The sequence below is a fragment of the Gouania willdenowi genome, chromosome 16 (assembly GCF_900634775.1).
Source record: "Gouania willdenowi chromosome 16, fGouWil2.1, whole genome shotgun sequence".
Taxonomy (NCBI): Eukaryota; Metazoa; Chordata; class Actinopteri; order Blenniiformes; family Gobiesocidae; genus Gouania; species Gouania willdenowi.
The window spans coordinates 16,882,097-16,905,597 of NC_041059.1; the positions used below are offsets into that span (position 1 = coordinate 16,882,097).

Sequence of the window (23,501 nt, forward strand, 5' to 3'; positions counted from 1 at the left end):
CAACAACCCACAGTGATGGCCCGGGTGAGATTTGAACCAGTGACCCTCCGATTACAAGCCCACATCCTTAACCACTAGGGCAGTGGTGTATTATCGTTCATTCATGCCATCATTATGCTCTGTAGTTGTTGTTTTATATTGTACTACTAAGCCCCACGCCCAGCAGACGGCCAAAGCCGCGCTGAACCGGCAGCCAGCGGTCTCCCACCCGCGGGCCCAGAGCCAGCAGGGACCGGACCCCAGGCCAGAAGGACCCGCAATAGAAGCAGCACCGGGAGTAGCAGACCGACCGAGCCCCCCCCAGAACACCCTTTATCGACACCGCCCGCGGTCGTAGTCGTTTTTAAAAGCCCTTTGTGCGGTCACCCCTGTAGATTCTACGCAGCTTTCAACTTAACCTGAGTTACCACGACTACCTGCCAACATCGAGCTGTTCTGCAAAGCTGCATTTCAGACACATTTGTGAAATAATTTATGAACGGTATCATTGCAGTCCAAACAAATCCGAAGTTGCTCACCCTTGAACCAAGCAGCAGCCATGTTGAAAGTCTCAGGTCAATCTGAGCCTGATTTGCAGAGATATTTGAGGAACACACACACACACGGACAGACAGACAGACACACGGACAGACAGACAGACAGACAGACAGACAGACAGACAGACAGACAGACAGACAGAGGTTCCTTGCTTTATAAATAGATTCTGAGCAAAATGTTGTAGTCGGACAAAGGTTGAGAACCAGTGTTCTATAGTGGTGGTCTGTCCAATGTGAACCCTCTGTGTCTTCATTGAGCAAAGATACTCAACACGCTTACATTAAAGATGTAATGAGTTCATAAAAACCAGTAAATATTGTTAGATTTGGTTGAAGGTATTTCATTACAGGTTAGCAAGAATAATTAGCTACACTTAGCACAATTTCACAACTATGTTTAGGAACTGTGAACAAATACGCTAAGGTCAGCTTTTTCTTGATTGCTAACAAATAGTTGGGCTGTAAATGAGATAAAGAATGTACAACTTATTACACAGTTACACAGACAAATCCAGCCTAAAACACTCAGCTCTGTTATTCAGACAGAAGAAAAGTCTAAAAAAAGATATTATAGAATTGATTCTATTGTGTGGTCTGCTAGCTTTTATAGACAGCGTTGAAAGGATTCACTGACAGCGTCTTCTGCACCCGATAGTTATCTTTTGTGGTTTCTAGAGTTAGAACATCAATAGCATCTCCATCATTGTCAGCTTTTCACCCACTTTCTCGCAGCACATCACACAAAGCTGCCGCCACACTGTATGTTTTCACTTTTAAATCAACTTTATTCACATTCTTTGAAAAATCGTCACAGCTACAGTAAAAATCATATTAAAAACAGAGCGTACAATACTTGACGAATCTTTACAATGCATCAACAACATGCGTCCTTCAATCGTATGCGTTATACAGTGGAGGATATAGAGGCACAGCAGCACAGACACGACACCCAACGACTCCCACATGTATTTCAGCTGCAGCACGACACAGTTTCATCACTTTGACGTCCGTCACCGTCGCGCTCAGCTACAGTACTTTACAGCACGTTATTGACATTGCTTAAGACAACCTGCTATGCTGATGAATGCACATTTTACAAAACAAGTACAGCACTGGCCACAACATACCAACAACAGTCTTTACAGCTTCATTATACCTGACTACATCTAAGTTTGGTTTAGAAACGGTGTGATCGTGGCCACGCTCACAGCAGCTTATGGAAAATGTCAGCTTATACCGGAACAGTCATTTGCACAGTTAAGTTTATTGTTGAGTTTCTCTGGTGCTTCTACGTAGTGTAAGACAGAAAGACTGGATAAAGAGGTATAAATACTGTAATGACCGCACTAACAACAGGCTGGAATTTGAACTCCTCTCCTTTCTAGCAGCTACAGACCAGTCCAGCTGTTCCTGTGCAGTGAGAAAAATGTAAGAATTCTAACAGTTTCAAGCCTACGCACGTATACAGTCGTTTCTAGCTCGAGCACAAAGTGAGGACTGAATTCTAACAGGACTACACACTGTCACCGACTTGAAGCTTTTTGCGGCTCAATAGAGTACAAGAACATTCACAGCGGTTTATCATACAAAGAAATCGAAGATGGATATGAATGACAGGTGCTGTGTGAAGCTACGTTACCTGTTTGTTCCTGAGGAAATTTGGGATTGGTGAAATGTTGAATGACTGAATGTCCGTGCCAAACACGAGCACAACCACAGGACAATGTAGAGCAGTGATTCTCAACTGGTGGGTCGCGGACAGCTGGTCAAAAGTAAATAAATACTTAATGTCTCTCATGTTGGACTTTTTTTGACAAGCATATGTAGATTTATGTTTGTTATGTGTGTTTTCAACACATTTTTGGAAAATGAATTTTGGTTGGTTGAATTCTAAAAAAAAAAAAAAGTGGGTCGCAAGTTAATGACCGTGGCAAAATGTGGGTCCCAGGGTGAGACCAGTTGAGAAGCCCTGATGTAGATAACCTCTGAAACTCTGGCTAAGTAAATCTGACTTTACATCAGAACCCCTTTGTGTGAACATACAGCACCAAAGCTGTGTCACTAATAGGTAAATCGATAGCTCTCATGCTCAAACTGTGACAGCTGCTGTCATGGAGATCCTGATCCCAGCCTCGTGCATATGCTGGGCACCATCATTCCCACTGGCTGTGACACCTGGATCTACGGCTCCGGGTGTCCGACTGCTTCTTTTTTTTCTCAACAGCGACCGAGTCAAGATTAGTCCAAGATCAGCCTGGCACTCCCCCCCCCCTCACCCCCTCCATGGTTGTCACACAGCTGTTGCATTCTGGGGCTGGTTCTGGTCCAGTCAGGCATAGGGACAAGGCCGGTCCAAATCCTGCTTGTTAAGACGGAGTGCAGCTGTCGGTGGATTTTCACCTTCACTGAGAGAGAGTCTATGATTCTGGGGGAGCTGTGTCATCTCAGAGGCAGTACAAATCAGTTATACATACGTATACGTGTGTGTGTGTGTGTGTGTGCGCGTTTTCGCTATAATTTCATCGTTGAATCATTGGCTGCCTTTGCCATTGGAGTCCCGCGCATGTTTTTTTTTTTTTTTTTTTTTTTTTTTTTGCATAAAATAAAAACATTCCTTTTATGTGTCAAGCAAACCACACGCAGGGGATCCTCCCGCTGCTCCGTCTTGGCTCCGCCTCAAGTAAAGTACTTGCAATTTGTTGAGTCAATAACACAGTAGGGTGTGCACTTGAGGCGCCCGTATGACCTACAAACAACAGACAAAGAACCTTGAAAATTCTATAAAAATTGTCAATTGTAATTTAATGCAAAACTGGGTAACCAACATGTTACAGTTCTACACATATGTAGATAGCAATTATTAAAATGTGTTTCATATAAAGCTTTCCAACATTTTAACTTAAAAAAAAAAAAAGTAATAATTAAATCGAGAGGTACTGACACAACAATAGCTCAGACTCCCACACCAAAAATAGTAAAACCTATATTTTCATTGATTAGGAAGCCTAACAAAGTAACCAATAGATAGGAAATAAATTAGATGATAGATATTTGTTTTTGTGTATTTTACGGCTGATTTAGGACCCGTTATCATAAAAGATGCTAACAGAGAGCTAACACAAGAAGAAGGTTAACTTTTATTAGGTTATTTATTTATTTTAGGCTCATCATTTGTATTTACACTTTAGTAATTGTAATTGACTTTCTGAGAATAAAAAATCATTATAATTGAAAAAACTGTGGGTCACTGTAATCGTAATTTATTTGTAATATAACATGGATCATGGAAAACGTAATTGTAACTGAAAAATGTAATTGACCCGAGTTACAGCTGATATTTAGCGCGCTTACCCTGGAAGGTACGAGTTACACGTCTGATATCCAAAGTCTTTTCCATCGCACTCCTCGGCCCCCTCGTGGCGGTATCCGTCTCCACAGTAGGCGTGTTTACACTCTGCAGTTGGGGAACAAGGGTCATGTGACGCGTGTGAGCTGTGAATGAAAACAAAGGAAGTATTCAGCACATGACTTACTGACGCAGCCGTCCGTGACCACTCGGTTTCTGTCGTCACACTCCTCTCCACTGGTGATCTGCACGATGCCGTCACCACAGTAACCTTCGTCATCAGGTGCGTTTTCCATGGACTGGAACGAAGTCAACTGGAATGGAAACGCCTAGAAAGAAACATATAAGAGAAAGAAAAGTTCATGTAAATGTCAGTGTGAGCCAGGGTTGGGTTCTAAAGAGTACTGATATACCCTACTCAAGTAGAACTACTGTTACTTAATTGAAATTGTACTCAAGTACAAGTACAAGTACAAGTACAAGTACTCAAAGTAAAAGTAACTCGTTAATTCACCCCCCATTTTTGGTAATAAATCTTGCCACGTTTCTGTCGCATATCAGAATCAGAATCAGAATCAGAAGAGCTTTATTGACCAGGTACAGTTTAGAACAATACGAGGAATTTGACTAGGTAGTTGCAGTGAAAGGAGACACATCAACACACCGGAGCAGCCATTTGCGGCGCCCACAATATGACTATATAATAAACATCTCATGTATAAACTTAATAAAGAGATGAAATCTTACACAAATGGAACTTTTTTATTTTCCACAAAGGCATCTGTACAAAATAAAAGGTTTGTCAAAATTATTTCTTTTAAAATGTATTCAAGTACAAGTAAAATGACTGAATTAGAAATACACTCAAAAAAGTACAAGTACCCATAAAAGCAACTCAGTTACAGTCACATGAGTGGTTGAAATCAGTTACTTTCACCTCTTGGGGTCAATTACATCTTTCAATAACAATCACGTCTTTAATTATCTATGTTCAATTACAATTAAGGTGACCAGCTTTATTTCCAATTACAATTATAACTTCTCCCTGAAAGTCACATACAATTATATTCCCAATTACTAAAGTTAAATTTCACATAATCACAATTACCAAATTTTAAATAAATAACCCCATTAAAGCTTTCTCTTAGCATCTCTTATGATAAAGGGTCAGTTTGACCCAAGTCTTAAATCAGCTGTAAAATACACTAAAAAATATTAACTATCATCTAATTTCTTTTTCATCTCTTGGTTACCTTGTTAGGTTTCCTTATCCATAAAAATATTGGTATTAATAACATTTTTGGTGTGGGCGTGTGAGCTTTTTTTCTGTCAAAAATGGTAAATGATCCTCAAGAGAAGTGACAGGTAGTGGGAAAACTTGATATGAATCATATTTTAATAATTATGTATGTGTAAGCCAAAGAACTGTTACAAATACAATTATAATTACATCGCAGTTGTAATTAATTACCAATTACTTGATTACTATGACAATTGACCCCAACCCTGGTGTGAGTAGGGGTGAGTATTGGCAAGAACGTTGCAATACGATTCGTATTACAATACTTGGGTCACGATACAATATCAAGATATCGCGATATATTGTGATATTCTACCCAGTTAATATCAAAATGAAACGTAAAGATGCGGCTGTTTTTCTGCATGATGTCTTGCTAGGTGAGTTCGTAAGTTAGTCGTGTTCCCACAATATTTGACGAGAGTGAGGCAAATCTCACAGACGGCGTTGTCCTTATCAAACTCGTCTTTACTCCCTTTAAGTTGGAAGCCAAAGTACTTCCAAACGTCAGCTTTGTACTGTGGAGGCGTTGTTATTTTGTTAGCCATGTTGTTTGGGATTTGAGTCATTCCGCTTCTGACACTGTGATTGCCTCGACTACAGAAATGGCACAGCAAAGTGGCTCTACGGCGCCATCTACCAGAGTGGAGGTGCGGAAGTGGCACAATTTTCAAGGTTTTTATGTAGGAACAGGAGCTGGTCAACAAGCCCAGTAGTTTGGATGTGACAATGTCTCCAGCAATGTCCACGAAAATATGAAAAATACAATAAGAAAAATATGGAATTTTATTGTTTTTTTTAAAATAAAATAAAAAATTGATTTAAAATTGACACCCAAAAATCGCGATAAATCGTGAAATCGATTTTTTTTGAGTAGAAGAGGATTTTTAGCTCATGCAGTAATACCTGGATTGGAAGCCAGCCGTCATTGTCTTTGAAATAGAGAGATCTCTGGTCTTTCCGGAATGCAAGAGCGTTGTCCATGTGAAGGCGTTGCAGCTCTTCCTCACTGCTCACAACAAAAATCTAAGAAAACAATCATGTTACCATCATGTTTACACATTTGATACACTAAAAACGTTTATATCAAAGCTTCCTAAAGTAGTCAAGTAGCAACTAAAACACCATAAATAAACACTATTTCAGATATATGATTTTTTGTTATGCTCGTGTCCAACAGTCGTTCTCACCACTGGAACTTTAGGATGGTTTCCTGTTGACTGATAGTCATCAAAGGAATAACCGCTGAGAGAGCCGCAGCTACACTTTCCAGGAGGCCCCGGAGGACCCCGTGAACCTTTAGTTCCCACCATGTAAAGCCCTGAGCAACGAAACACAGGAAAATGCTTTGAAAAAACAAATGAACATACTGGAAGAGAATGATTGCTCACTGCAAAGTGAGAAAGTACTGCACGCCTAGAGAGTGGAGGTAAGCTTTGGTAAAAGTACTGTAATAAAGAAGCAAAACATGAATGAGTATTGACCAACAGGCAGAAACGTGAGCAAAATTAGAAAAAGCCGCGTCAACCAGACGGTGACATAATATCTGTGAATCTATTTAGCCATATGACATCATCCCATGTGTTTCTTGTTTCAACTGGAGTGATAGAGTTTCTGTGATGCTAAATAAGCCTGCTGCTCTCTCCTCTGCTCTAAAGTGTCTCTTTGCTGACTAAGGCCTTTTCTCTTCTCTCTCTTCTCACATTAGCGCCAATGAGGTATCTTCAATTCACCTGTGGCAGGTAAACCAGGAGGACCCGGGTGGCCAGGAGATCCCTGTGGTCCTGCTGGTCCCATTGGACCGATAACTCCAGTGTCTCCTTTAATGCCCTGGAAAAGACACAGAACAGGGAGTTATGGCAGTGTAACCAGGATTGAGTATTAGATTAAAGCCAGATTTAGTGTATTCTGTTCCTCCTCATTATTTCTGTTTCTTAAGACATAAAAACATTATGAGAATACAATAATTTCGCAGCAAAGTTTAAAATTCTTTAATATCTGGTTTGCCTTCAGGACCCTAAATCCAGCTAACCCAAATGAAGAAAAATGTCCAACATTTAAATTTCATCTCCTAAAAAAATGTAAGAGTTTGGTATCAGATATGAATAAATCTATTACAGTAGAGCACATTTTCTCCTTCTTTTGTGGCAAACTGAAACCTCTAGCAGGGAGTGAGTGATGCAACAAAGGTAAAGAATATATTTATTCTAAACATCGTTGGATAGAAAAAACATTGCACTTTCAAGCGGTTATGTCACCATTTAATTTTAATCTTCCTGTATTTATTTTTAACTGAGAATCTTTTTTTCAGATGAATATTATCTAGTATTTTTCCCATTCCCACTCTCTCCCACCTGTTTGCCTCTCTTTCCAGGCCGGCCGGCGGGTCCTCTGTTTCCTGACATTCCAGGTTCTCCTTTTGGACCCTTTTCACCCTACAAAATAACACGCAACAAAACATATGAGTTCATATGTTTGCTCTGCAAACAAATACAATCGTGTTTACTCACTTTTTGACCGAGCATTCCCGGGAAACCCATTGCACCCTGTAGAGAAATATATTGTATTTGTGTCATCTCTTACATTTCACTGACGATTCTTCATTAATGTTCCACCCAAATATTAAATCAGACAGAATAAAACGATTAAACATTAATGGCATATCAAACAAGAAATAAAACAAGGGTAAATAAAAGTAGAAAGATGCATCCCTGAAATCACAAGTCCTGAAACATAATCAATAATTCTATTGACAGAAATATTGATCCACATTGCACACCTTGTCTCCTTTTATTCCGTTCTCACCACGATCACCTCGTGATCCCTGAAAGAAGAAGAAGAAAAAGAAGAAAAAGAAAAAGAAGAAAAAGAAAAAGAAGAAAAAAGAAAAAAAGAAGAAAAAGAAAAAGAAGAAAAAGAAGAAAAAGAAGAAAAAGAAGAAAAAGAAGAAAAAGAAAAAGAAGAAAAAGAAGAAAAAGAAGAAAAAGAAAAAGAAAAAGAAAAAGAAAAAGAAGAAGAAGAAAAGATGAGCATTTACAGGCTGATGTTTATTGGTAAATGTTTCAATAAAAGACATATTCACAAACCTTTTCTCCTTTATAACCAGGTAAACCCTGAAATTAATAATAGGAACAATAAAAAGCACAGAATTCATAACATTTTCAATACCGTTTGAATCTTAAATGGATGTAACAAGATGGATTTCGTACCCTTGACCCGATCGGTCCTCTGGCTCCAGGCAGACCCATTAGTCCCATGTCACCTTTCTCACCCTGACACACACACAGAGAACAAGAACTCTTTAAACTGCACATGACTGAGTTTTATGTTCAATTATAACCTAAAACACTTTTTTCAAACTCTTTTGTTGAGAATTTCTTGGTAACAACTCACTGCTCCTCCTTCCTTCTATGTGAAATGCATTTAAATACCTGACCTACTCACTTTGGCCCCACTCGGTCCCTGCCATCCCACTGGTCCCTGCTTCCCAGGAAGTCCAGGAGGCCCCGTCCGACCCTAAGAGCAACATCATCACAAAAAGGCAAATCTAAGTGGTGGATTTGCTGCATTAGCTGCCAGTCAGCTCACTTCGGCATACATCACACGCACTGCCGCACATGTCGAAGGAAAATGGCTTTAACGAGCCCTGTCACTTTGCTCTCTTTAATTAAATGATGGGCTGTATATATAGAACAGGACTCTGTGCTTGTGGGAAATAAAAAGATTAATGACCTGGCTGAAGCACTAAGCAAAATTGCACTGCGGTGCTGCAAAGCTGCTCAGTCAGACTTCAGGCTTGTGAGGCTCTCCCTATGGGTGGCCAGAGTCACCCATCGCTGAGGAAGCTGCTCCCCTCCACCTGTGCTCATCAAAAACTGTGCCCTGAGCTTCCAGTAAAGCAGGAAGCATAATGGAACCTGGGGCTCACTGATGCTGACGATAGAAGGAAAGCTGCTCCCCTGGTGTCACTGAGACACCAGCAGCACGGTGCGGTCCGTCTATGAACATCCTACCTCAGCATCCCCTCACATCCTGTCTGTGTGCCTGCTCTGTCTCATGTCAAAGCGTTGCTCTGATAGCAGGCAGAGCATTACATCTCCTCTCTGAGAAAATTCACTTAGCCCAGAATAGAGAATAATTAATGGAGATTCTCACCTTTTGCCCAGGTCTTCCCAGCTCTCCCTGAAAACAGGATGTGCAAGTGGAGATAAGGACAGCTGTTATTTATCACACTTCCTGAGGGCATTTCATTGTAGCTGTTGTCATAGGCAACAGGTTAATTCAACTTCAGCCTATGAAATGAGCAGGATTTAAAATGACAGGTGCTTTATAAGGCTCACCCTTTCTCCTTTGGGTCCTTCAATCCCAGGAATGCCCGGTGAACCCTAACAGACACCAAAATGTTAACAAGCCATGTTCAGCTTCATCGCCTGTACACAATGTTATAATAATAATAATTATACACTCAAAGCGCTTTACATTGATGTGCATTATTCTTTCACTCCACACAAAGTGGAGGCAAGCTACGATTGAAGCCACAGTGGCCCTGGTGCAAGCTGACAGAAGAGAGGTTGCCATAGTGCGCCATCGATCCCTCCGACCACCACCAACACACCACATTAATACTAGGCAATGTGGGTAAAGGGCCTTGCCCAAGGACACAACGGCAATGACTTGGCTAGAGTGGGATTCGAACCCCCAACTCTTCAGTTATTGGACGACCCACTCTAACACTGACATACCACTGATATAATTTTTTATAATTCTATTTTATTTTTTCCAAATTCCGTGTTTTCCACATTTATTTATTTTTTAATTCATTTTTTTATTAAAGAAAAATATTAGTTTTTACCCCCTCTGAGGAAACAAAACAATAATTCAACAAAAATGTAATTTAAAACCATGTGCAAGCTCTAATTAAAAGGTAGATAAGTTATACTATGAAGATGTATGAGCAGGTTTATTGATTAGGTTTTGATCAGGTTAATTTAAATGAACTTAATCTCAATGATCCTGATGACATCATTCCAGACTGTAATGATTACACAAAAATAAATGGACAAGGATGCATCAGTTATTTCAACACTAGTGATGAGTATATTTGACAGTATTAGAAGCTATAAAAGTTATATTTAAGACTACAATCGCTAGCATCAGTTCCGTTAGCGTGAAAATTATAAGAGCCTACGACAGCAGATTCATTTAAAAGCTGAGAGGCTTTTATTGATTAAAAAAGTATGTTATAGCTTGTTGTGACACTCTTAGTATTCAGTGGTTAAAAAAGCATGTCACCAACAAAACATTGCACTCCCACTGAGCCAAAAATGTCCAAAGCATCTTCCAGCAGCAGAGAATACAAACGCATGGACACATGTATGTGTTGGTTATCCCTGGAATTTACGCGGCACAGTTTGCCGTTCCAACCAACCGCGCTTTGCACTGTTTCTGAGAATGATGTGTGGCACATTGGCAGCCAGTGGAAAAAGGCTATTTGTGTCCAAGCTAAATGTAGAGCGTTAATGAGCTGCCGTGTTGCATGGGCCGGAGAAATCCCCATCTTCTGGACGACAGGAACTAACAAGTTGGAGGGAAGACGGGAGGGATATGTCGCTGGTGCACAAATTCCTCCAAACACGTGATGCACTGACATCAGCAGAATATGGCCAAAAAGTGGGATGAGAGCGATGCTTTAGGTGAGTATGGTGTGTACCTGAGGTCCAGCGGGGCCAGAAGGTCCTGGAGGACCTCGGACACAGGAAGAACCTTTGTCTTTATTCTCCTCCTCAGAGTCGCCTCCGTGTTGGGAAGTTCCTTCAATCTAAGAACAAAAAAACAAACTTTAGGCTTTCAAGCTGTTTACTATGCACTGACGAGCTCTACTCAATAGAAATATAATTAATTGTATTATAAATCAGATTTTGCCTTCTTCTGAGCCAATAAATATTTAACACGAATAACGTAATTACCTCCACCAATGAGTTAAATTTTCACCGCTGTTTATTTGTTTGTTAACCATGCAAAGATAGACCGTACGCTATTATAGATTTCATTGAATATCGTAGGGGATTTGGATCAATATACTGATTCTGGATCAGTTTAAAAATAAAAACATCCCTCTCTCATCATAGGCGAAATTTCAGGAATTCATTTCTCGGTTTGCAATCAATCAATCTTTACGAAAATTCACTCAGTTATGTCGAGTTATCCTTAATTACCTCACTTTGTTTCATCCACACTGGCTCTAGATTACATATTTCATCATCATATTTCTAAAAATGACGGGGTCCCCATACATTTGGACCTACTGTGTTATTAATGATCAAAATAAATATGAGATCGAAACACTTTACTTGAAGTTTTAGACATAAAGCTGACATTACGCTGTCATTAGCATTAATAAGGTGTCATGAAGGCTGTCATGAAGCTGTCAATAAGTGTAGTTCGCTAAATTTTTACACCTTTATATAAACTATGACACCTTTGGAGTTATGTTGGCATTTTTTGGGTTAGGTGGAGGGATCTTGTGGGTTTAGGTAGGCCTATGTAGGGATAGACATGTTTTTTTTGTTAGATCTTTCTTATGGAATAACAAAAAAGGATAATAAAAAAAAGTAACTTGAATTTGATAACATGATCATGTGATCAACACATGCTAACTGCTAATTTCTTGCCTCACACAAAGCATGCACATTTAAACGGCACATTATCATCTTACCAGGGATTTAAAACTTAAGGTTAGCCACAGGTGCAAGGGAAAGTTAATGGTCTGTAGATGTTGCAGGACGTGAAGTAGGAAGGTGCTGAGTCATTGCACAACGTGATTTGATTTAAGGTTAACAAATTGTTATATCTTGATTTTGTTTGTCATTAATCATTGATAGCCTGTGTAAAAAATGTATTTTAATAGCTTTTTTTTTTTTTTTTAAAGCTATAGGGAGCCATTGTATAAGAGTCAAAGAGCCACATTAGGCTCCAGAGCCACAGGTTGCAGATCACTGAGTTAAACCAAGGCAGAGTCGTATTTTGGGAGGAAGTGTCTGAATATTTTATTCTAGGGGCCTGGCTCTGGCAAGGGTTGACAGCTTATTCATGCTACTGACAGGAGTCATGTCATAATAATGACAGCGTTAAGTCAGCATTTATGTATAAAACTTCAAGTAAAGCGCTACCAAAATTTCTTCGATCATGGTTGATCCAGATAACTGCAAATATCTGGCAACGAGGATATTTGGAGCTTTGTGTAGGTTTGCACTCTCTCAGTGTTTTTGTCTAGAGTGTTTTCCCACCATTAGATCATATTAGGACAAGGTCTTTCGTGGGTCAAAAGGCAGTGACGTAACGTTTGGAACATAGTACTCAGATATTCCAACATAGAATGTCACATGACTTAAACTCACATGAGCGTGGCGACGCCAAAGTGAAGGGGGTGGAGGAAAGAGTGGAGGTGGAGGCGGACTCACTAAACAGCACGGGTTGAATCTCCTCTGCTGCTCCTGGGATCTCAGAGCTGTGCTCACGATGAAACCGTCCAACGCCACAGGTAGGAGAAGACACACAGCACAGGTTGTTTTCTCCCATCTCTGCAACACTGGACTGACATTCCCTCATTAACATAAAAACAGACACGTGATCGTGCATCTCTGCCAGAGGACAAACCTCATGCTATAGCATAAAAAAAAGACATGGCGGATCAGAATCAAAGCCCTTACAGGCTGCACGAGGGACAAGAAAACAGGTGCAAACTATCAAATCAAGACACCAACCCAGGAGAAGTTCTGTAGCTGGACACAGTGTAAAGTGTCTGAGGCTCTCACTGAAGGAAAGCTGCTACTGCTATTAATAGCGACATTTGTGGTGCTCCTTACTGGCAACATGAAAAATAAAAACAAGCCTCACAATGAGTCTCACATGGATTTTAAAGCCTTTCGTTACTTATTTCTACAGCACACACACACACACGTTCAGGATTACAATACTCGTATACCTGCAGGGTATGAAGCAAAGCTGTCCAGAATGGAGGAGTGAACCAGGCCAAAACAAAAGCACAGTGGCAGATACAGTCCAAGGGTTAGAAGAGTCATGTTGCTCCTGACAGTTCACCGACTTTATTTCTGATCCACAGCAGGTCCTCGAGCGCTGCCTTGTTCTCTCCCTCTGCTCCCCTCCCCTCTTCACTCCCTCTGCTCTGTCTCCTTTACACCGACCAATACCCATTAAATCTTTCCTCTGCATCAGTGTGTGCTAAAATTACAGGAGACAGCCCGCCAGCTGCTTCTGGTGCCAATATTAGAGCTCTACTACAGTAGGGGGTGTCTTTTGTTGTTTCCACTCTTTCAGGAGATGACTTACCAATCTCACAGAGGGAGAAACTCTCAGTGAGGCTCGATCAATCTTCAACCATTCATATGTCTGATTAAGGATTCATACATAAATCAATGGAGCTCACGCTGACATTTGTAAAGACTGAAACATAAATCAGGAAAAGTGTTTTTTTTTTACATATATGTTAAGGTTTTGTTTTTTCAGAAATTTTTGACCACCTGACATGTTTCGACTATCATCTGCCAGCAATCACCTCTGAAGAAGACTGACAGATGACAGTCGAAACATGTCAGGAGATTAAAAAATACCTGAAAAACCTTGTTTGACTAAACAAAACCTTAACATATATGTAAAAACTTCTCCTGATCACAGGAATTTTTTTTTATTATCTCCTGACATGTTTTGACTGTCATCTGCCAGTCTTCCTCAGAGGTGATTGCTGACAGATGACAGTCAAAACATGTGAGACGATAAAAAAAAAAATAATAAAAAAAAATCCTGAAAAAATTAACATATATTTAAAAAAAAAAAAAAAAAAGAAGACAAAATTAACTTGCTGGAATTATTTTTTAAATATTTTGACATAACATCTACTGCTGTTTGGAATGCTTGTGAAAATGACGATAAGAGCGAATGTGACTGAGATTACACATTACTCCACATAAAGATTAACCGCAGGAGGCAGAGATCATGAAGATTTTAACTAATTAAACTTAAAAAAGAGGCTATTTGAAATTAAACTACATTTTATTGGATAAACAATCAAGACAACATTAACAAGAGTGATCTTAATTGTCAAAAATGTCAGAAAACTTTAAAATAATTTTGAATGAGCAATGCATAGTTATTGAATATCAATCATTACAAAAGATGAGACCATCACAGATGGTTAAATGTTGTTGTGTAGGAGGAGGCGTAAGATCTACAGGTTGGAGCGTGTGAGCCACGGAAACTCCTGGAAAAGAAAATAGACAACACAGAATTCATAATGAATTATAATGGGTTGTTGTAGTTGTCATAGTTAGTATAAATGAAAACAAAATCTTAAAAAAAAACTACTTTTATTTCTATTTTTCAGCTGATATTTAGTTGTAGGTGAAAGTTCTCCATAAAACAAAGGTGGTAATGCAAGCTTTGCAGATCCAACACAGATGCCTTGAGTTTGGACACGTTTTGTTGCTGATTGTCTAATTACCAACAGGAAGAGAGTAACATAAATAAGATACCACTGACAAACCCATTGCTAGCAGGTTAACTAATTATTTTTATCGATTATTAGCTCAATAATCTTTCCTTTTGGCCACAGTGGATTGTAAACAGAGCCTGACTCCACGGATAAAAGTCCTGGATCCAACCTTCAACCGTGTCTGCATGAGGTTGCGTAGATACGTTCAAATAAACACAGTGGGCCAAGCTTTCTAATTATGGGAGCCCACAAATAGAAAGGTCAGGTTGGTACGAGATGGAGGGATTGTGAGGGGAAGACAACAGTTCTGTGTTGCACCTGGAGGGGTAGGATTAGTGCTCTGTGAGGCATGTCCCTCTGTGGGCCCTACAAGGATGGGACAGGAGCAAAGTAAACACTGAGCTTCACCAGTGTCACAGTCAAAGTCAGTCATTGTGAAGTTCACTGTTCCACAGCAAGAGTAGCAGAATTGGGATTCATCGTTGCTTCACTTTTCACAATAATATAGATTTATTTTCTAGAATCAAAGCCTTAACATGTTGGTTACTATGACGAACTGAGCTCCATCAAATCCCTCTGTCTTGTTGCTGTTCACGGCTGCAGAGGATGCTGCAGCCGTGAACAGCAGACGTAGGGCCAAGCCAGTGTTTTTTAACCTTGGGGTCGGGATCCCATTTGGGGTCTCCTGGAGTTTAAATGGTTTCACCTGAAATGTCTAGTTTGATTGATAATGACTGATTTTTTTACTGGTGTTTAAATTATTATTCAAATTAAAACTCAATCTTTAACAACTGTATTTAATAATTTGACAAATTAAAAACTAAAAAATGTCTGAGCTGGCACAACTTTTCACTAATCCTAACTGTCCTGAGACAACTTTTTCATTTCCGATATGATAGCGCTATTGCAGCCTTGCGTATCGGCCGATACCGATATCAGTATGAATCATACATACTTTGTCTTTTTTTTTTCTCTCTCTCTCTTTTCTTTAATAAAAAATAATGACTTATTTTGTCATGTGGAATGTTAGAAAAAGGCTTGATCAAGTGATGTTACTCAAACAGAGAACAATAGTCAGTAACAGTAGGTATGAGAAAAACTGACCCATTCATTATTAAGCAGTTGGTTACATAAATTTGAACCTTCTACATAATATCTACAGTATTCTACAATTGAATAAAATAAATAAAAAATGAATTGGGAAAAAAATTATTAAAATATATCGTATATTGTCAGTGATTATCTTAAGGCCTTGCATATACTGTATGTGTTGTAAAGTGACATGTCTCTTTGGATCCTGGACTAGAAAACCATGTTCTCAGTATCTGATGCATCTAATATTTTGACATCATCATCAACCATCATTAACTTGACCTTTTCATGGAATTGAGGCAAGTTCATTGATGGACTGGCCTTTACAGCCATGACACACATTCTTCCTTCATGTTTTCAGTTGCCGTGTGCAGCATACATTCGTTTAGAAAGTACTCATACGATATTATATCAATATAATCATGAAAGTCACACTTACCTGTTTCTTTCTGTCTGAGGAAGGATCAATGAGCACATTGAGGAGACATGGTTTCTCCCAATCACTCAGACTGAGCTCTAAGGCACTACGCAGCTCCGTCACCGTCCTCACCAGGAAACCTCGTCCTCCAAACGCACTCATGACCTCATCGTAGCGCGCCTCAGGTAGGAGGGACACCGGAGGGGCTCTAACGGGAGATAAGGGGATGCAATACATTTTCTTTAGCCTGAAAATATCACATTTGTTATGTTATGGTTGGATTATATGATGGTTGTACCACTCCATCCAAGTAAAAAGGTCAAAATGTAAAAACCTAGGACTTACATTGTGGTCAGGTCTCCCATTTGTGCCATTTCTTTCCACGTCTCTGGATCCATTCCACTGTATATTCCGTTGTTATTGACCACAATGATGATCACAGGTAGCTTATACCTGTAACCAAACAGGGACATTGTAAGATAACGTTGGATGGATCTAGGTTTGGAGTAGCAATCAATGACCCACCTACACATGGTCTCCACCTCCATCCCTGAAAACCCAAAGGCACTGTCTCCTTCCACACAGACCACTCGTCTGCCTCTGTTCTCACACTTCTCCACAGCGGCTGCTGCTATGGCAAAACCAAGTCCAACACCCATCGTCCCAAAGGTGCCAGCGTCCAACCTGCACATACGTCATCAACCACTGTCTGACAATAATTATCAGATGAAGCCAAGGGTCCCTTCACAATTAAAGCTTTCACATTTTGCTTCACAACCTGTCTGTATCTGGTGAAGTATCTGCTCATACTTTGTTTGTAAAAGCTCTGGAAAATGTAGTAATATTTTACTGGATGAGCCTAATTTAGTTCACAGTTCATGTTTTTCTGCGAGTTTCCAAACGTTTGATGGATAATGTGCTCAAATTTCAACCATTACCAGCAAAATTATTAAACAAAATCAGTCTAAAACAATGAATATAACTCAGTCTGTTTCTTTCTATTTACCCTCAGAGTTTTCTCTGAGGACATAAAACTGAATTGATGCCACAAGGCATAATAATAATCATTACAGTCACATATACAATGAGAATCAACCAATATGCTTTTATTTTGTTAGGCCCAGGTCCGATACAATACAGATTATTAGTAATCAAAGAAACCGATACCGAAAACTGATATTTAAAACCGATATTTATTTGCTGTAAAAATCAAATAAATTGACACAAATATTGGTTGAAAAAGTTCAAGCAATTATTTCTATTATATAAAAAAAGTGTATAAGTCTATTTAAGTTCACTGAAACAAATAAATAAAATGGCTTCCTCATTTATTTATTTTTTAATACAAAATCTAAGTAAAAACTGAATTGTACCATACTGTAGTACGGTACAGTTACTTATACTTATGACCAGTGATATTTCAGTTTTTCTTTTTTAATAAATTTGCAAAAATTTCTACATTTCTGGATTTTTCTGTCAAGATAAATTTTAAAGGGGTCTGAACATTTACCGTACCATTAAAATTTGCATCAACTACTTATCAAAAGCAACTTTTCCACCAACTAGTCCCACAATTAACTGAACTGCTACATAGACAAAAATCTGCAGCACATGCAGTTTAGAGTGCACCGTTGCTTGTGTTTTCTAAATCTTTGTCTCACCTGTGTCTGGGCAGGTAATTATGCAGCATTGTCCGTCCGATGTCCATGGTGTTGGCTCCTTCGCTAACAATGACGCAGTCCTTCGGCAGCAGCTGGGAGACGTGGTTAAACACCGTGTAGTAGTTCATGGGAACCGATTCCTCAAGAGCAAGTGCCTGATAAGGAAAAACCAAGAAGAAAAAGTTAAGTTTTTAAGGGAAAAAATGCACAAGAATTTCTAAAATAATTGTTATTAATAAAGTGACATGGGCTTTGAGTGATTCAATGGTGAAATACCTGTGTCATATTTGCATTCAATAAAATCTTTTCCTTCAGGGAACTCCACCAATGTGCACCAGAGGGAAATTTCCAGCCATCTTTTTGGACACATGTGAAAAGCTGGCAGAAAAGTAAAATAAGAAGAACTTTGTTAAATGGAAACAGAACCTCACACATGAGATGCTCTCCTTTTCTGGGCAAAGGAAAATCAGACTACTGTCCAAAGACTGTGACCAGTGCTGGCAATGACGTACCTGAGTGACAATGGCATTGATGTCTCCAAGTAGAGCCACGGCCGGACGCACGTTGTTACCCATCTCCTCAGGACAAAGGTCGACCTGCGCACACAGCGCTAACCTGTCATGTTTTTACATGTCTCTGCAGACAGGGAGCTTTATTTTAGTCAATGAAATACCTGGATTATCTTGACATTAGAGCTAAATCTAGGAGGTAGACCAAAGTGTAGAATCCAATTGAGCCTTGCTCCAAGCAGAAGTATGGTGTCAGCCTGAAGGAGAGCTCTGAGAGGAAAAACACAAGCACCAGGATGAAATACATATAATAGAAAACAATAAAAACAATCAGAAATCAGAAATCCTTCTCAAACTGAAGGATACACATGTACAATTTGTGTTAAATCCCTTTCTTATTTGTAATTTTGCTAGATAGTGATCAGAATATACAGTATGTATTCAATGTTTTGTTTTCATGCTGCTTCTGTTGTGAAGTTTGAGACAAAGAATAAAGAATAATAAGAGTTGTCTTAGTGTTTTCTCCATAGAATCAATTCGTTTGGAAACGTGTGAATGCCGCAATCACTCTTAGCAAAATAAAACAATCGTATCGAGATTGCCAAGAAGAGGCAAATGTGTAACTATTGTGCTAATGAGCCCATGTCCTGCATGTTTTAGATGTGTTTTAGATACTGGATGTAAGACTTTTTATATTTATTTACAAAGCTTAAAAAAAAGACAGGATTTTAACCTTAGAATACTCCCTAAATGTGTCCCTAATAAAAAGTGAAACTAGTAATTCAATCTACCCTAACCTCCTGTATGTGTAAGACTTTTTTCCTCTGCAGATTTAGAGGTATATTTTTAAATCTGTGCCAAACGAACAAAACAAACGTAACTCAGTAACTCAGTGTCTCTGACCTTGAGCGGGCAGCTGCCACACAGTTGGGATGATCATCAGGTAGGACACCTTTACCCATTGGAGTGGGCAGGAAGGGCAGACCACTGGTCTCCACAAAGTCTCTCAGCACATTCTCTGCTCTGCCATAGGCTGCACCTTCATTCACAAAAACATTTCTGTCATCAGCACTTTAGATCTTCATCTTTATAAAACAAACAGACATAGGAAATACCTGTATGTCTCACCTTTGCCAATGATGACTAAGGGGTTTTTTGCTGCTTTTAGGACAGAAATGGCTTCTGTGATGTCACTGGGATGAGCCACACTCACAGGTGGAGGAGGACAACAGGATGCTTCTCTGAAGGCAAGACATGCTGCTTTTACATGTTTGATCACATGACACATCACAGACGAATCTTAGTTCACCAGCAGACCTGACTTGGCTTCTGTTCACTTTAGCATTCACCATGTCTCCAGCAATATCTACATAACAAGCACCTGGACGCCCATATATGCTTGTGCGGACAGCCTAAAGAGACACGCAATGTGTTCAATCACTTTAGTGTTAGTGTCATCAAATATCAATCATGAATACTAGTGCTGGACAATATGGAGGAAAAAAAATCATATCTCAATCCTTTTTCTCAAAATGGCAATATATTATATTAATTTTGATATTTGCAAAAAAGTGTTACAGGAAAGACAATTCTGGGTTAAATTTCCTGTTGCAAAATGTCACACAGGCACATTTATTAACAAACAGCTGCACAATATGTGCCAATTTGGGCTTTTTCTCCCGTAAGGGACAGCATGTGTGAGTGAGTTCTGTAGCGTGGCTTGTTTGGGGGAAAGGTTGGATTAGGATGCACTCAAAAATCTATCAAACTGCTTTTCATGCTGTTCTGAGAAGTGTTGAGAAAATGAGCTATAAAATAAAAAAATATATTGTTATAGAAAAATCTCAATACATTGAGATTTAAGATGTGTCTTAAATCTCAATATATTGCCAATGTCTAATGAATACATAGGAATTGTTGAGCAGGATTGTTAAGTTACTTTCTCAATCACTGAAGGGATAGCTTCCAGACTGCTTGGCCTGGCAGAGAACTTGCTGTAAAGCCGACATGCTTCCACCTAGCAACAAACAACAACAATAATGTAATCAAGCTAAATTATCACAGCCAAAATTTTTTTTGATGCAAACCATTACCTGAGGAAACTCCTGAAAAGCACCCGTAGTTTCCTGGTTGCGATCCGAGGATCCTCCAATAACAACCACCGGCCTTTGGTGTGACAACAGGAACAATGTGAGCAGAGATGACGAGGATGAGGTCATTAATGGAGTCATACCAGCAGTTTTCATTGGCATTGGCCATTCCTCCCAGAGCATGGATTAGCCCAGGTCCAGACACCACCAGACAGGCACCTGGTCTGGGTTCAAGACACAAGAACACTAAAGATTTATTTATTTCTATTCAATTATTTTATTTTACCTATATTTAACCAAGCAATGATGGTCTACACCAGGGATGGGCAACTCTATCATAGCAGGGGCCACAAACGTGATTGTTTCTGATCCAAGAGCCACGTGATCAATATTCATATCAGCATTTAGAATAATGACTAATCAGGGAAAAGGGTTTTTTTCATTTATTGTCTTTATGGTTATGTTTTGTATGTTTTTAGTCATTTTGTGTGTTTTTGGTGTAATTTAGTGAAATTTTCTGTCATTTTTTCTGCATTTTTGTTGTGCATTTGTGCGTTTTTTGGGGTCAGTTTCAATATTGTTGTTGTTTTCTACATTTTCCTGTCAATTTGTGGAATTTTGTTAAACAGTTTGAGTGTCTTGGATCTATTCTGTAATATGTTGTTTTTATAGTCATTTTGTTTGTTGTGTCTGTCTTTGTTGTCAATTTATGTTTTATAAATGTGTGTTTTTGTGTACTTTGTGCATTATGTTGGGCTTCTTATTCCTTCAAACTTCTTGAATTACAATTTTTGGGGGAAATTAGACTGAGGCCCGGGGGTCACATGTGGCCCCCGGGCCACCAGTTGTGACAGTCTGGTCTACACCCATATATTCACCACAAATATGCTTTAATAAGTGCAGTAGAGATGGTGTTGCCTTTAGCTGTGAAACTATATTGTATCATGGATTTGACTTTTTTGGCCATGCACATTTCAATTTTTAATCTCTCCGACAGGAAATATGGAGACTGGACTTTATCATTAGACCATTTTCAAGTAAATCAAAGTATTTACATATTTATTAAACTGATTTACACAAATTTTTATTTACCTGACAGCACAAATGACATTAAATGAAAAACTCTAAGCTTGATTATTGTTTTGATTATTATTTTTCATTCAAACATATTTAACACAGCAAATTCCACCTATAAAAATACATATACAAAAAATAAAAAAAACATTTTAGGGTATTTTCTGGATCAGGGTTAAAAATACATATACAAAAAAAAAAAAAAAAAAAAAAACATTTTAAGGTATTTCCTGGGTTAGGGATAAGGTTAGCGTTAGGGCTAAAATAAAAGGGTTAGCGGCGTAGCTAAAAATAAATATGAGCTAAAATAAAACTGACGGAACTTTAAGTCACGTGGTGCATCTATCACGTCACCTAAACTGGCCAATGAGGGGCGCTGCGTATGAATAGACTTACACTCTATTCATACGGCCTATAAATTTACGTCAGTGACATCCACAGGTCTTTACCTTCCAGTCAGGTAACCGATGGCAGATGCTGCATAGCAAGCCTGGGAAGAGACATAGAAGTGCATTAGAATATATAATAATGTAATAACATCACATTATTAAGCTTCGGTCTTAAAATGTAATTATTCATATTTCACCGCTTGTTCGTTGCGCATTCCCAAATACTTGATCCCAGCAGCCTGAGCAGCCATGGCCACTTCAATGACTGGAACACCGACGATACCGAACATATACTCCACTTTCTGCACACACACATGTCACATTAACAGCTACACATTGACATGCATTTAGATAAGGAACAAAGACAACAAAGTGACACATTAAAAGCATGAACTACACAGTATTATGAGGTGTAGGATCGCAACAACTGAACTTTGACACGGTCCTTAGAGGACAACAACACATGGATTTGTATAAAAGGTTTAAAGCAGTTTCCCCAGTTCTGTATTTTGCAGAGTTACGTTATTTTAAAAGTTCTTACCTGAGCCCTAAGAGACTCAGCAATGAGCTCAGCTCCCGTCACTTCGTCCATGACTCTGTTTGGACGTCGAACGCTAAGATATTGTCCTGAAACACAGAAGAAAAGTGTCGTTGCTATGTTTCTGTTCCTGACCACGCCCCTTTCGCACTTACTTCCGAGTTCCAAGCCAATCAAAAGAGTCCCTCACGATGACTCGTCTTTTCCACTTTCTTCCACTTTAATTATTTATTTATTTATTTATTTATTTATTTTTTAATTAAAAATAAATAAATCTTTTTTTTTTTTTATTCTAATAGTACTAAATATATGACCTCTATGGAAGCCCGTTTCCGCTACTAAAAAAAAAATAAAAAATCACCAAGGAAAGTCATAATTATGAGATAGGTAGTCATAATTATGAGTAGCAAAGTCATAATTATGAGTTAGTAAAGTTGAACACTGATAAATTGTTTGGCCAAATAAAAATCATAATTACATGTTTGTGTAAGACACAATGCCTGATTGTTTCTGCTCTTTTAGGTACAGTAAGTTTCCTTGAAGATGCTGATTATTAATAGTTTTCTGTAACATTTTTTCAAGCGAGACCTCAGGGTGCCAAATTACACTTTCGGCCTGAAAGACCAAACACTGACTCAACGAATGGATATGTTGCTTGAAATTATTCATGAAGGCCTACACATCAAAAATAAAATGCATTGGCACCACAATAGCCACACAATGAGGCCTACAATTACATAGCAGCAAGTTACCCTCTAAAAACGCAACAATGAATGGCCACGTTTACATGGGAGCTTTAAAGTGAAATAAAAGGTAAATCCTCTTTACCCTGACCTTGTAAACACTTAATTCCTAATGCTAATTTATTTCCTAAATAAATTCAATTCCAAATTAGGTAGCTGGTTTATTCTGTTGTTAAATCTGAATTAAATAATTCCTCTTTCTTGTTAACAGTTAACACTTTATTCCACTTCAAGTTAATTTCAGTTGTTTTGCGCATGTGCAATTTGCGGCGAGGTTAATTTGGCAGATTGTTACTTTTA

General features: G+C 38.9%; 2 protein-coding genes and 1 long non-coding RNA gene across 7 annotated transcripts; 1 reads left to right on the forward strand and 2 right to left on the reverse strand.

The window, feature by feature from the left end:
* Positions 1–1,300: 1,300 nt before the first annotated feature.
* colq (collagen-like tail subunit (single strand of homotrimer) of asymmetric acetylcholinesterase) lies at positions 1,301–13,754 on the reverse strand. 4 transcript variants are annotated; one of them, XM_028470398.1, is made up of 17 exons: positions 13,164–13,748; positions 12,640–12,782; positions 10,890–10,997; positions 9,520–9,564; positions 9,335–9,361; positions 8,624–8,695; positions 8,389–8,451; positions 8,266–8,292; positions 7,959–8,003; positions 7,690–7,725; positions 7,534–7,614; positions 6,913–7,009; positions 6,370–6,500; positions 6,086–6,205; positions 4,070–4,211; positions 3,888–3,990; positions 3,103–3,282 (listed from the first exon to the last, which is right to left on the reverse strand). In XM_028470398.1, exons 1-17 carry the CDS (start codon positions 13,258–13,260, stop codon positions 3,213–3,215), a joined length of 1,407 nt encoding a protein of 468 aa, XP_028326199.1. In that variant the 5' UTR covers positions 13,261–13,748; the 3' UTR covers positions 3,103–3,212. The 4 variants fall into 4 exon arrangements, with proteins under 4 accessions (XP_028326200.1, XP_028326199.1, XP_028326198.1 ...); XM_028470397.1 differs by having other exon boundaries at positions 12,577–12,782; XM_028470400.1 differs by having other exon boundaries at positions 12,577–12,686; positions 13,164–13,746.
* LOC114477790 (uncharacterized) lies at positions 12,585–18,005 on the forward strand. Of its 2 annotated transcripts, none has more exons than XR_003675772.1 (3): positions 12,585–12,719; positions 16,242–16,382; positions 17,873–18,005. It is a non-coding gene; the product is annotated as an uncharacterized LOC114477790 (long non-coding RNA). The 2 variants fall into 2 exon arrangements; XR_003675773.1 differs by having other exon boundaries at positions 12,592–12,719; positions 16,238–16,382.
* hacl1 (2-hydroxyacyl-CoA lyase 1) lies at positions 14,230–22,596 on the reverse strand. Its single transcript, XM_028470396.1, has 17 exons — positions 22,462–22,596; positions 22,118–22,222; positions 21,981–22,021; positions 20,601–20,681; positions 20,461–20,533; positions 20,307–20,384; positions 19,685–19,779; positions 19,496–19,608; positions 19,271–19,406; positions 18,532–18,637; positions 18,371–18,454; positions 18,135–18,236; positions 17,859–18,013; positions 16,723–16,881; positions 16,543–16,650; positions 16,219–16,405; positions 14,230–14,456 (listed from the first exon to the last, which is right to left on the reverse strand). The coding sequence occupies exons 1-17, from the start codon at positions 22,510–22,512 to the stop codon at positions 14,424–14,426; spliced, it is 1,707 nt and encodes a 568-aa protein (XP_028326197.1). The 5' UTR covers positions 22,513–22,596; the 3' UTR covers positions 14,230–14,423.
* Between the last annotated feature and the right edge of the window lie 905 nt (positions 22,597–23,501).